The 13,705-nt window shown below is 42.0% G+C and overlaps 1 protein-coding gene across 1 annotated transcript in view; it reads right to left on the bottom strand.

Moving 5' to 3' along the window:
* Positions 1-13,244, bottom strand: part of LOC134431406 (mothers against decapentaplegic homolog 4-like) — a 30,010-nt gene extending 16,766 nt beyond the window's left edge. The window contains 3 exon segments of the mRNA XM_063179423.1: positions 5,513-5,579; positions 5,678-5,779; positions 12,944-13,244. Of these exon segments, the coding sequence (XP_063035493.1) occupies positions 5,513-5,579; positions 5,678-5,779; positions 12,944-13,183 (409 nt within the window). The 5' untranslated portion in view covers positions 13,184-13,244.
* Between the last annotated feature and the right edge of the window lie 461 nt (positions 13,245-13,705).

Here is a 13,705-nt window from a genome sequence, read left to right as displayed (position 1 = left end):
ACCCCACCAAATGTGCCAAGGGGGAAAATTTCAAACTCATTTATCAACATTGAGAAACCAACAGTGATGATGCCACCCCAATGCCAACCTGTTCCACCTCAATTGCAACCTGTTCCACCCCAATGCCAACCTGTGCCAACCACCCCTAGGCTGGCACCACCAAAACCCCAAAAACGTCCCGAGGGGGAAAATTCATTTTTAGAAATTTCCAAATTTTGAGAAATTTCAAACTCATTTACCAACATTGAAAAACCAAAAGTGACGGTGCCACCCTAATGCCAACCTGTGCCAACCACCCCTAGGCTGGCACCACCAAAACCCAACCAAACCCAAAAAATCTCTTAAAGGGGAAAAATTCATTTTTAGAAATTTTCCAAATTTTTAGGAATTTCCAAATTTTTCGACATTTCAAAACTCATTTACCAACATTGAAAAACCAGCACTGAAGGTGCCAAACGTAGACCCAATGCCACCCTGTGCCAACCTGTGCCAACCACCCCTACCCTGGCACCACCAAAACCCCAAAAAAATCTCCCTCCACGCCAACAATCCGCATTGCCCAACACAACAGCGTGGCATCAAAAATTGGTGCCACTAACATCAAACCTGTACCCACGACATTTCGCGATGTGCCCGGTTGGCACCGCGGCGGGCACTCACCGATGCCAGGCGACACCACGCGCTCGTAGCGGTCGGGGTTGACCCCCAAAAAAATCTCCCAAGGGGGAAAATTTCATTCTTCAACATTTCAAAACTCATTCATCCAAATTTGAAAACTCATTCATCAAAATTTCAGAACTCATTCATCAAAATTTCAAAACTCATTCATCAAAATTTCAAAACCCATTCATCAAAATTTCAAACTCATTCTTAAAAATTTCAAAACCCATTCATCCAAATTTCAAATAAAACAACAGTGCAAACACAGACCCAATGCCAACCTGTTTCCCACCCCGATGCCAACCTGTGCCAACCCAATACCCAACCCGTTCCACCCCAATGCTTACCTGTGCCAACCCCAATGCCAACCTGTGCCAACCACCCCTACCCTGGCACCACCCAAACCCCAAAAATTCCAAAAATCTCCCTCCATACCCAACAATTCCCATTGAGAAACACAACACCAAAATTACTGGTGCCAACTCAATGCTGTGCCCACAACACGTGACATCTCACCCGGTTGGCACCGCGGCGGGCACTCACCGATGCCAGGCGACACCACGCGCTCGTAGTGGTAGGGGTTGACCCCCAAAAAAATCTCCCAAGGGGGAAAATTTCATTCTTCAAAAATTTCAAAACCCATTCATCAAACTTTCAAAACTCATTCATCAAAATTTCAAACTCATTCTTAAAAATTTCAAAACCCATTCTTAAAAATTTCAAACTCATTCATCAAAATTTCAAAACTCATTCATCCAAATTTCAAAACTCATTCATCCAAATTTCAAAACCCATTCATCAAAATTTCAAAACCCATTCATCCAAATTTCAAATCAAACAACAGTGCAAACATAGACCCAATGCCAACCTGTTTTCCAGCCCGATGCCAACCTGTGCCAACCACCCCTAGCCTGGCACCGCCCAAACCCCACCAAATGTGCCAAGGGGGAAAATTTCAAACTCATTTAGCAACATTGAGAAACCAACAGTGATGATGCCACCCCAATGCCAACCTGTTCCACCTCAATTGCAACCTGTTCCACCCCAATGCCAACCTGTGCCAACCACCCCTAGGCTGGCACCACCAAAACCCCAAAAATGTCCCGAGGGGGAAAATTCATTTTTAGAAATTTCCAAATTTCAAAACATTTAAAAAGTGGCATTGAAGGTGCCACCCATACACCCGTGCCACCCTGATGCCAACCCGTGCCAACCACTGCTAGGCTGGCACCAACAAATGGCAACAAAACCCAAAAAATCTCTTAAAGGGGAAAATTCATTTTGAGAAATTTCAAAATTATTTAGAAATCCTTAAAAGAGAAACAGTGCAGGTTCCAAACATCGACCCAATGCCACCCTGTGCCAACCCCAATGCCAACCACTGCTAGAGTGGCACTGCCAACCCCAAACCAAACCCAAAAAATCTCCCTCCATTCCCATAGACAAACCCAACCTCCCATAGACAACCACCAAAAACCAACGGTGCCAACTCAACGCCGTGCCCACGACGTTTCGCCATGTGCCCGGTTGGCATCGGGGGCGGGTCGTGGTGTGCTCGGATGCCCCATTTTGGCCTGCCAGCTCACTTGGCCAGTTCGAAGGATGCCACCCTGAGGATGCCACCCTGAGGATGCCACTCTAAGGATGCCACCCTAAGGATGCCACTCTGAGGATGCCACTCTAAGGATGCCACTCTAAGGATGCCACCCTCAGGATGCCACTCTAAGGATGCCACTCTAAGGATGGCACTCAAGTTCTAAGGATGCCAGTCTAAGGATGCCACCCAAGTTCTAAGGATGCCACTCTAAGGATGCCACTCTAAGGATGCCACCCTAAGGATGCCACCCTAGTTCTAAGGATGCCACTCTAAGGATGCCACCCTGAGGATGCCACTCTAAGGATGCCACCCTAGTTCTAAGGATGCCACTCTGAGGATGCCACTCTGAGGATGCCACTCTGAGGATGCCACTCTAAGGATGGCACTCAAGTTCTAAGGATGCCACTCTAAGGATGCCACTCTAAGGATGCCACTCTGAGGATGCCACCCTAGTTCTAAGGATGCCACCCTGAGGATGCCACTCTAAGGATGCCACTCTAAGGATGCCACTCTAAGGATGCCACTCTAAGGATGCCACCCTAGTTCTAAAGATGCCACTCTCAGGATGCCACTCTAAGGATGGCACTCAAGTTCTAAGGATGCCAGTCTAAGGATGGCACTTCAAGTTCTCACGATGCCACCCTAAGGATGCCAGTCTAAGGATGCCACTTCAAGTTCTAAGGATGCCACTCTAAGGGTGCCACCCCAAAAAATCTCCCTCCATTCCCATAGACAAACCCAACCTCCCATAGACAACCACCAAAAACCAACGGTGCCAACTCAACGCCGTGCCCACGACGTTTCGCCATGTGCCCGGTTGGCACCTTGGCGGGCACTCACCGATGCCAGGCGACACCACGCGCTCGTAGCGGTCGGGGTTGACCCCCAAAACAATCTCCCAAGGGGGAAAATTTCATTCTTCAACATTTCAAAACTCATTCATCCAAATTTGAAAACTCATTCATCCAAATTTCAAACCCATTCATCAAAATTTCAAACTCATTCTTAAAAATTTCAAAACCATTCATCCAAATTTCACAACCCATTCATCAAAATTTCAAAACTCATTCATCAAAATTTCAAATCAAACAACAGTGCGGCTTCCAAACATAGACCCAATGCCAACCTGTGCCAACCCCAATGCCAACCACTGCTAGAGTGGCACTGCCAACCCCAAACCAAACCCAAAAAATCTCCCTCCATTCCCATGGACAAACCCAACCTCCCATAGACAACCACCAAAAACCAACGCTGCCAACTCAATGCCGTGCCCACAACCCGTGACATCTCGGCCGGTTGGCACCGCGGCGGGCACTCACCGATGCCAGGCGACACCACGCGCTCGTAGTGGTCGGGGTTGACGCCCAAAAAAATCTCCCAAGGGGGAAAATTTCATTCTTCAAACTTTCAAAACTCATTCATCAAAATTTCAAACTCATTCTTAAAAATTTCAAACTCATTCTTAAAAATTTCAGAACTCATTCATCAAAATTTCAAACCCATTCATCAAAATTTCAAACTCATTCTTAAAAATTTCAAAACTCATTCATTAAAATTTCAAACTCATTCATCAAAATTTCAAACCCATTCATCGAAATTTCAAAACTCATTCATCAAAATTTCAAAACCCATTCATCCAAATTTCAAACTCATTCTTAAAAATTTCAAAACCCATTCATCAAAATTTCAAAACCCATTCATCCAAATTTCAAAACCCATTCATCAAAATTTCAAACTCATTCTTAAAAATTTCAAAACCCATTCTTAAAAATTTCAAAACTCATTCATCAAAATTTCAAACCCATTCATCAAAATTTCAAAACCCATTCATCAAAATTTCAAATAAAACAACAGTGCAAACATAGACCCAATGCCAACCTGTTTTCCAGCCCGATGCCAACCTGTGCCAACCACCCCTAGCCTGGCACCACCCAAACCCCACCAAATGTGCCAAGGGGGAAAATTTCAAACTCATTTATCAACATTGAGAAACCAACAGTGATGATGCCACCCCAATGCCAATCTGTTTTCCACCCCAATGCCAACCTGTGCCAACCACCCCTAGGCTGGCACCACCAAAACCCCAAAAATGTCCCGAGGGGGAAAATTCATTTTTAGAAATTTCCAAATTTCAAAACATTTAAAAAGTGGCTTTGAAGGTGCCACCCATACACCCGTGCCACCCTGATGCCAACCCGTGCCAACCACTGCTAGGCTGGCACCACCAAATGGCAACAAAACCCAAAAAATCTCTTAAAGGGGAAAATTCATTTTTAGAAATTCAAAATCATTTAAAATCATTTAAAAAGTGGCACTGAAGGTGCCACCCCAATGCCAACCTGTGCTACCCATACACCCATTCCACCCCAATGCTTACCTGTACCAACTTGATGCCAACCTGTGCCAACCACCCCTACCCTGCCACCAACCAAACCCCAAAAATTCCAAAAATCTCCCTCCATACCCAACAATTCCCATTGCCAAACACAACACCAAAAATCAATGGTGCCAACTCAACGCCGTGCCCAAAACCCGTGACATCTCCCCCGGTTGGCACCACGGCGGGCACTCACCGATGCCAGGCGACACCACGCGCTCGTAGCGGTCGGGGTTGACCCCCAAAACAATCTCCCAAGGGGGAAAATTTCATTCTTCAACATTTCAAAACTCATTCATCCAAATTTGAAAACTCATTCATCCAAATTTCAAACCCATTCATCAAAATTTCAAACTCATTCTTAAAAATTTCAAAACTCATTCGTCAAAATTTCAAACCCATTCATCAAAATTTCAAACTCATTCTTAAAAATTTCAAAACTCATTCATCAAAATTTCAAAACTCATTCATCAAAATTTCAAACTCATTCTTAAAAATTTCAAACCCATTCATCAAAATTTCAAAACCCATTCATCAAAATTCCAAACCCATTCATCCAAATTTCAAATAAAACAACAATGCAAACATAGACCCAATGCCAACCTGTTTTCCACCCTGATGCCAACCTGTGCCAACCCAATACCCAACCCGTTCCACCCCAATGCTTACCTGTACCAACTTGATGCCAACCTGTGCCAACCACCCCTACCCTGGCACCACCAAAACCCCAAAAAATCCCAAAAAATCTCCCTCCATACCCAACAATTTCCATAGAGAAACACAACACCAAAATTAACACCAAAATTAGTGGTGCCAACTCAACGCCGTGCCCAAAACCCGTGACATCTCGCCCGGTTGGCACCACGGCGGGCACTCACCGATGCCAGGCGACACCACGCGCTCGTAGTGGTAGGGGTTGACGCAGACGCTGTCGCACTTGAGGTCCTAATTCCACCCGGTACATGTTTCCCGTACTACGGGGGGCCTACCGCCCACGGGCCTACTGTCATATATAAAGTCCCTCGCCCACCCCGTGAGGAGGCGAACTGGCAATACTTGACGTGCTTCAGCTCGTTCTTGTGCAGGTCGGGCCAGCGCCACAGGCGGGCGTAGATGACGTGCGGGAATCCCTTGCGGCCTGCCACCTGCGGAACGGGCACCGAGGTTGGCATCACGGGCATGGTTGGCATGAAGGGCACTAGCAACAATGCCAAATGGAGGTGCCAATCAGCCATGCCCAAGGAAAACAGGTTTGGTGTGCCAGGTCTCTCATTCTCACTCAATGCCCTGGCACAGTTGACTTGATGCCCTGCCATTCTTACTCAATGGCACAAGGTTGGCACCATGGTTGGGGTTGGCATGAATGGCACCAAAGCAACAACGCAAAATGGAGGTTGGCACCTCAGCCAATGCCAACAGGAACAACTTTCTGGCTGGGTTGTGCCAGTCTTGTGATTATCAGGCAATGCCCTGGCACCGTTGAGTCGATGCCCGGTGATTCTCACTCAATGCCCTGGCACAGTTGGAGTCAATGCCAGGGGCAAGGTTGGCACGAGCTCCAATACAAAATGGAAGTGTGCCAATCAGGCAAACCCAATGCCAACACATTTCTGTGCCAGCTCTGGGATTCTCACTCAATGCCCTGGCACAGTTGAGTCGATGCCCTGTGATTCTCAGTCCATGCCCTGCCATTCTTAGTCAATGGCACGGGGTTGGCATCATGGGCACGGTTGGCATGAACAGCACCCAATGGAGGTGCGGATCAGCCAATGCCAACACCTTTCTGTGCCCGCTCTGGGATTCTCAATCAATGCCACAGGCGGGCATAGATGACGTGCGGGAATCCCTTGCGGCCTGCCACCTGCGGAACGGGCATCGGGGTTGGCATCACGGGCATGGTTGGCATGAAGGGCACCAGCAACAATGCCAAATGGAGGTGCCAATCAGGGAAACACAAGGGAAACAGGTTTGGTGCCAGTCCTAGGATTCTCACTCGATGCCCTGGCACAGTTTGGTCAATGGCACGGGATTGGCACCATGGTTGGGGTTGGCACCAGCACCAACACAAAATGGAGGTGGGCACCTCAGCCAATGCCAACGCCTTTGTGTGCCCGCTCTGGGATTCTCACTCGATGCCCTGGCACAGTGGAGTCGATGCCCTGTGGTTCTCACTCAATGCCTGGCACAGTTTGAGTCAATGCCATGGGGTTGGCATCATGGGCATGGTTGGCATGAACGGCACCCAATTGAGGTGTGCAGATCAGGCAATGCCAAGGGAAACAGGTTTGGTGCCAACTGTGGGATTATTATTGCCAGGCAATGCCTTGGCACAGTTCAGTCAATGCCCTGGCACAGTTGAGTCAATGGCATGGGGTTGGCATCATAGGCATGGTTGGCATGAAGGGCACCACCAACAATGCCAAATGGAGGTGCCAATCAGGCAAACCCAATGCCAACAGGTTTGGTGCCAGCTCTGGGATTCTCAATGCCCTGGCACAGTTGAGTCGATGCCCAGTGATTCTCACTCAATGCCTGGCACAGTTTGAGTCAATGGCACAAGGTTGGCACCACAGGCAAGGTTGGCATGAAGGGCACCAGCAACAATGCCAAATGGAGGTGCCAATCAGGCAAACCCAATGCCAACAGGTTTGGTGCCCGCTCTGTGATTCTCGATGCCCTGGCACAGTTGAGTCGATGCCCTGTGATTCTCACTCAATGCTTGGCACAATTGAGTCGATGCCACAAGGTTGGCACCATGGTTGGGGGTTGGCATGAAGGGCACACAATGGAGGTGTGCCAATCAGGCCAACCCAATGCCAACAGGTTTGGTGCCAGCTCTGGGATTCTCGATGCCCTGGCACAGTCGAGTCGATGCCCTGTGGTTCTCACTCAATGCTTGGCACAATTGAGTCGATGCCACAAGGTTGGCACCATGGTTGGGGGTTGGCATGAAGGGCACACAATGGAGGTGTGCCAATCAGGCCAAGCCAATGCCAACACCTTTGTGTGCCAGTTCTGGGATTCTCAGTCAATGCCCTGCCATTCTTAGTCAATGGCATGGGGTTGGCATCACGGGCAAGGCTGGCATGAAGGGCACCACCAACACCACATAATGGAGGTGGGCACCTCAGCCATGCCCAATGCCAACAGCAACACCTTTCTATCTGGGTTGTGCCAGCCCTGGCATTCTCAGGCAATGCCCTGGCACAATTGAGTCAATGGCACAAGGTTGGCATCACGGGCACGGTTGGCATCAACAACACCAAATTGAGGTGTGCCAATCAGGCAATGCCAAGGGAAAGAGGTTTGGTGTGCCAGGTCTGGGATTCTCGATGCCCTGGCACAGTTGAGTCGATGCCACAGGGTTGGCACCACGGTCAAGGTTGGCACGGTTGGCACCAGCTCCAATACAAAATGGAGGTTGGCACCTCAGCCATGCCAACGCCTTCGGTGCCCGCTCTGCGATTCTCACTCGATGCCCTGGCACAAGGTTGGCACCGCCGGCAAGGTTGGCACCAACAGCTCCGGTGCCCGCGGTGTCCAGATTTGGAAATTTCTCCAAATTTGGAAATTTCTCCAAATTTCAAAATTTGATTTTTCCAAATTTCGAAATTTTATTTCTACAGATTTTGGAAATTTCATTTCTCCAAATTTCGAAATTTTATTTGTCCAAATTTCGAAATTTGGTTTCTCCAAATTTTGAAATTTTATTTCTCCAAATTTCAAAATTTCTCCACATTTGGAAATTTTATTTCTCCAAATTTCGAAATTTTATTTGTCCAAATTTCGAAATTTTATTTCTCCAAATTTTGGAAATTTTATTTCTCCAAATTTCAAAATTTCTCCAAATTTCGAAATTTTATTTCCCCAAATTTCGAAATTTCTCCAGATTTGGAAATTTTATTTCTCCAAATTTCAAAATTTCTCCAAATTTTGAAATTTGATTTTTCCAAATTCCGAAATTTTATTTCTCCAAATTTGGGAAATTTCTCCAAATTTGGAAATTTTATTTCTCAAAATTTCGAAATTTCTCCAAATTTTGAAATTTTATTTCTCCAAATTTCAAAATTTTATTTCTCCAGATTTTGGAAATTTTATTTCTCCAAATTTCGAAATTTGATTTCTCCAAATTTCGAGATTTCTCCAAATTTTGAAATTTTATTTTTCCAAATTTCGAAATTTAATTTCTCCAATTTTGGAAATTTCTCCAAATTTTGGAAATTTGATTTCTCCAAATTTCAAAATTTTGATTTTTCCAAATTTTGAAATTTTATTTCTCTAAATTTCGAAATTTTATTTCTCCAGATTTGGAAATTTCTCCAAATTTTGAAATTTGATTTCTCCAAATTTCGAAATTTCTCCAAATTTCGAAATTTCTCCAAATCTCAAATTTTTGATTTTTCCAGATTTGGAAATTTCTCCAAATTTTGAAATTTGATTTCTCCAAATTTCAAAATTTTATTTCTCCAAATTTGGAAATTTGATTTTTCCAAATTTTGAAATTTGATTTTTCAAAATTTCGAAATTTTATTTCTCCAAATTTCAAAATTTCTCCAAATTTCAAATTTTTGATTTTTCCAAATTTGGAGATTTCTCCAAATTTCGAAATTTTATTTCTCCAAATTTTGGAAATTTTATTTCTCCAAATTTGGAAATTTTATTTCTCCAAATTTCGAAATTTGATTTCTCCAAATTTCGAAATTTGATTTCTCCAAATTTCAAAATTTCTCCAAATTTCGAATTTTTGATTTTTCCAGATTTGGAAATTTCTCCAAATTTGGAAATTTTATTTTTCCAAATTTCGAAATTTTATTTCTCCAAATTTCGAAATTTTATTTTTCCAAATTTGGAAATTTCTCCAAATTTTCAAATTTTATTTCTCCAAATTTTGAAATTTTATTTCTCCAAATTTCAAAATTTGATTTCTCCAAATTTCGAAATTTTATTTCTCCAAATTTCGAAATTTCTCCAAATTTCGAAATTTGATTTCTCCAAATTTCGAAATTTCTTTTCTCCAACTTTCAATCTTTTATTTCTCCAAATTTCGAAATTTCTCCACATTTCGAAACTTTTTTCCTCCAAATTTCCAAATTTTACCTCTTTTTTTTTCAATTTCCTGCCACAATTTCCATTTTCATCTTCCCATCCCCCACCCTCAACACCTCCCATGGACCAACCACCCAAATTTTTTCCATTTTCTCCCAAATTTTTTCCATTTTCTCCCAAAATTTTTCCATTTTCTCCCAAATTTTTCCATTTTTCTCTTCCCAACCCCCCCAAATTTCAAATTTTTGGGGATTTTCTCCACCCTCAACCACCCCAAATTTCACATTTTTTTTCAATTTTCTCCCAAAATTTTTTGCATTTTCTCCACCCTCAACCACCCCAATTTTTTCGATTTTCCACTCAAATTTTTTGTATTTTCTCCCAAATTTTTTGGGATTTTCTCCCAAATTTTTTCCATTTCCACCCAAATTTTTTCCATTTTCTCCACCCTCAACCACCCCAATTTTTTTGATTTTCTCCCAAATTTTTTCCATTTCCACCCAAATTTTTTCCATTTTCTCCCAAATTTTTGCATTTTCTCCCAAATTTTTCCATTTTTCTCTTCCCATCCACCCCAAATTTCAAATATTTGGGATTTTTTTCACCCTCAACCACCCAAATTTTTTTGATTTTCTCCACCCTCAACCACCCCAATTTTTTGGGATTTTCTCCCAAATTTTTTCCATTTTCTCCCAATTTTTTGCATTTTTTCCACCCAATTTTTTGGATTTCCACCCAAATTTTTTCCATTTTCTCCACCCTCAACCACCCCAATTTTTTGCATTTTCTCCACCCTCAACCACCCCAATTTTTGGGATTTTCTCCCAAATTTTTTCCATTTCCACCCAAATTTTTCCATTTTTCTCTTCCCAACCACCCCAAATTTCAAATTTTTGGGATTTCCACCCAATTTTTTGCATTTTCTCCATCCTCAACCACCCAAATTTTTGCATTTTTTCCACCCTCAACCTCCCCAAATTTCAAATTTTTTGCATTTTCTCCACCCTCAACCACCCAAAAATTTTTGCATTTTCTCCCAATTTTTTCCATTTTTCTCTTCCCAACCCCCCCAAATTTCACATTTTTTTCAATTTTCTCCCAATTTTTTGCATTTTCTCCACCCTCAACCACACAAATTTTTTCGATTTTCCACCCAAATTTTTTCCATTTTCTCCCAAATTTTTTTGCATTTTCTCCACCCTCAACCACCCCAATTTTTTGGGATTTCCACCCAAATTTTTTCCATTTTCTCCCAAATTTTTTCCATTTTCTCCCAATTTTTTTCCATTTCCACCCAAATTTTTTCCATTTTCTCCCAAATTTTTTCCATTTTCTCCCAAATTTTTTCCATTTCCACCCAAATTTTTTCCATTTTCTCCCAAATTTTTTGCATTTTTCTCTTCCCAACCCCCCCAAATTTCCAATTTTTTGGAATTTTCTCCCAAATTTTTTCCATTTCCACTCAAATTTTTTCCATTTTCTCCCAAATTTTTCCATTTTTCTCTTCCCAACCCCCCCAAATTTCAAATTTTTTTGCATTTTCTCCACCCTCAACCACCCAAATTTTTGGATTTTCTCCAGATCTGGAAATTTCTCCAGATTTCGAAATTTTATTTCTCCAAATTTGGAAATTTCTCCAAATTTCGATCTTTGATTTCTCCAAATTTGGATCTTTTATTTCTCCAAATTTGAAGATTTCTCCAAATTTTCAGATTTCATTTCTCCAAATTTCGAAATTTTATTTCTCCAAATTTGGATCTTTCTCCAAATTTCGATCTTTTATTTCTCCAAATTTGGAAATTTCTCCAAATTTCGAAATTTGATTTTTCCAAATTCCGAAATTTTATTTCTCCAAATTTGGAAATTTCTCCAAATTTCGAAATTTGATTTCTCCAGATTTGGAAATTTTATTTCTCCAAATTTCGATCTTTTATTTCTCCAAATTTCGAAATTTCTTTTCTCCAACTTTCAATCTTTTATTTCTCCAAATTTCGACATTTTTTTTTCTCCAGATTTTGAAACTTCTCCACATTTCGAAATTTTGATTTCTCCAAATTTCGACATTTTGCCGGTTCCTTTTCCACAATTTCCATTTTTATTTTTTTGTCCACCTCCCATGGACCAACCACCCCAAATTTCAAATTTTTTGGAATTTCCTCTGAAATTTTTGCATTTTCTCCACCCTCAACCAAATTTTTGGGATTTTCTCCCAAATTTTTTCCATTTTTCTCTTCCCAACCCCCCCAAATTTCACATTTTTTTGCATTTTCTCCCAAATTTTCTGGAATTTTCTCCACCCACCTGCAACCTCCCGTCCAGCGTCCTCTGGATGGTCACGCACTTGCTGGGATGCGCCCCGTTGGTCGTTATCGCCGTGATCAACGAATCCAACTCGTCTTTGGAGATTTCTCCAAATTTGGAAATTTGATTTCTCCAAATTTCGACATTTTATTTCTCCAAATTTGGAGATTTTATTTCTCCAGATTTGGAGATTTGATTTCTCCAAATTTGAATATTTTATTTATCCAAATTTGGATATTTGATTTCTCCAAATTTGAAGATTTGATTTCTCCAGATTTCGAAATTTGATTTCTCCAAATTTCGATCTTTTATTTCTCCAACTTTCAATCTTTTATTTCTCCAAATTTCGATCTTTTATTTCTCCAAATTTCGACATTTTTTTTTCTCCAAATTTGCAAATTTCTCCAAATTTCGATCTTTCTCCAAATTTTGAAATTTCTCCAACTTTCCATCTTTTATTTCTCCAATTTTCGACATTTTATTTCTCCAGATTTCGAAATTTCTCCAAATTTCGAAATGTCATTTCTCCAAATTTCGACATTTTTTTCCTCCAAATTTCGACATTTTATTTCTCCAAATTTCGAAATTTCATTTCTCCAAATTTCAATCTTTTTTTTCTCCAAATTTCCAAATTTCTCCAAATTTTACCTCTTTTTTTTCAAATTTCCCGCCACAATTTCCATTTTCATCTTCCCATCCCCCACCCTCACCCTCAACCACCCAAATTTTTGGGATTTCCACCCAAATTTTTTCCATTTTCTCCCAAATTTTTTGAATTTTCTCCCAAATTTTTTGGGATTTCCACCCAAATTTTTTGGGATTTCCACCCAAATTTTTTGGGATTTCCACCCAAATTTTTCTGTATTTTCTCCAAATTTTTTCCATTTTCTCCCAATTTTTTGCATTTTTTCCACCCTCAACCTCCCCAAATTTCCAATTTTTCTGGAATTTTCTCCACCCACCTGCAGCCTGCCGTCCAGCGTCCTCTGGATGGTCACGCACTTGCTGGGGTGTGCTCCGTTCGTCGTTATCGCCGTAATTAACGAATCCAGCTCGTCTTTTTTCTCTTTTAATTTTTTAACCAAACTCTCGATGGCGCGCTTGGCGAAGGTCTCGCTCTCGCCGCCCTGCCGGTGGCACATCAGGCTGTGCACGATGCTCAGGCAGGCGTCGTTGCTGGTGGGCGTGGCGGGCATGGACATGGCGTCCGTCCGTCCGTCCGTCCGTGCGTCCCCGGTCAAAATTTGGGATTTTTTGGGGGTTTTCCAGGTGATGACCACGAGAAAATCCGAGCGAAATCAAATTTTTTGGGGTTATTTTGGGGATTTTTGAGGTGATGATCAAGAGATGATAAGAGTGAAATCAAATTTTGGCGTCCGTCTGTCCGTCCCGGGTCCGTCCCGATCAAAATTTTGATTTTATTTGGGTTTTTGAGGTGATGATCGGAGTGAAAATCAAATTTTTGGGGTTTTTTTTGGGATTTTCCAGGTGATGATCAGAGTGAAATCAAATTTCTGGAATTTTTTTTGGGATTTTTGAGGTGATGAACACGAGAAGATCCGAGTGAAATCAAAATTTTTGATTTTTTTTTGGGATTTTCCAGGTGGTGAATACCAGAAGATCCAAGCGAAATCAAAATTTTTGGGGTTTTTTTTGGGATTTTTGAGGTGAAATTTGGATTTTTTTTGGGGATTTTCCAGGTGATCAACACAAGAAGATCCGAG

This window comes from Melospiza melodia, chromosome W (genome assembly GCF_035770615.1).
Source record: "Melospiza melodia melodia isolate bMelMel2 chromosome W, bMelMel2.pri, whole genome shotgun sequence".
Classification (NCBI taxonomy): domain Eukaryota; kingdom Metazoa; phylum Chordata; class Aves; order Passeriformes; family Passerellidae; genus Melospiza; species Melospiza melodia.
This window is presented reverse-complemented; position numbering and strand designations above follow the sequence as displayed.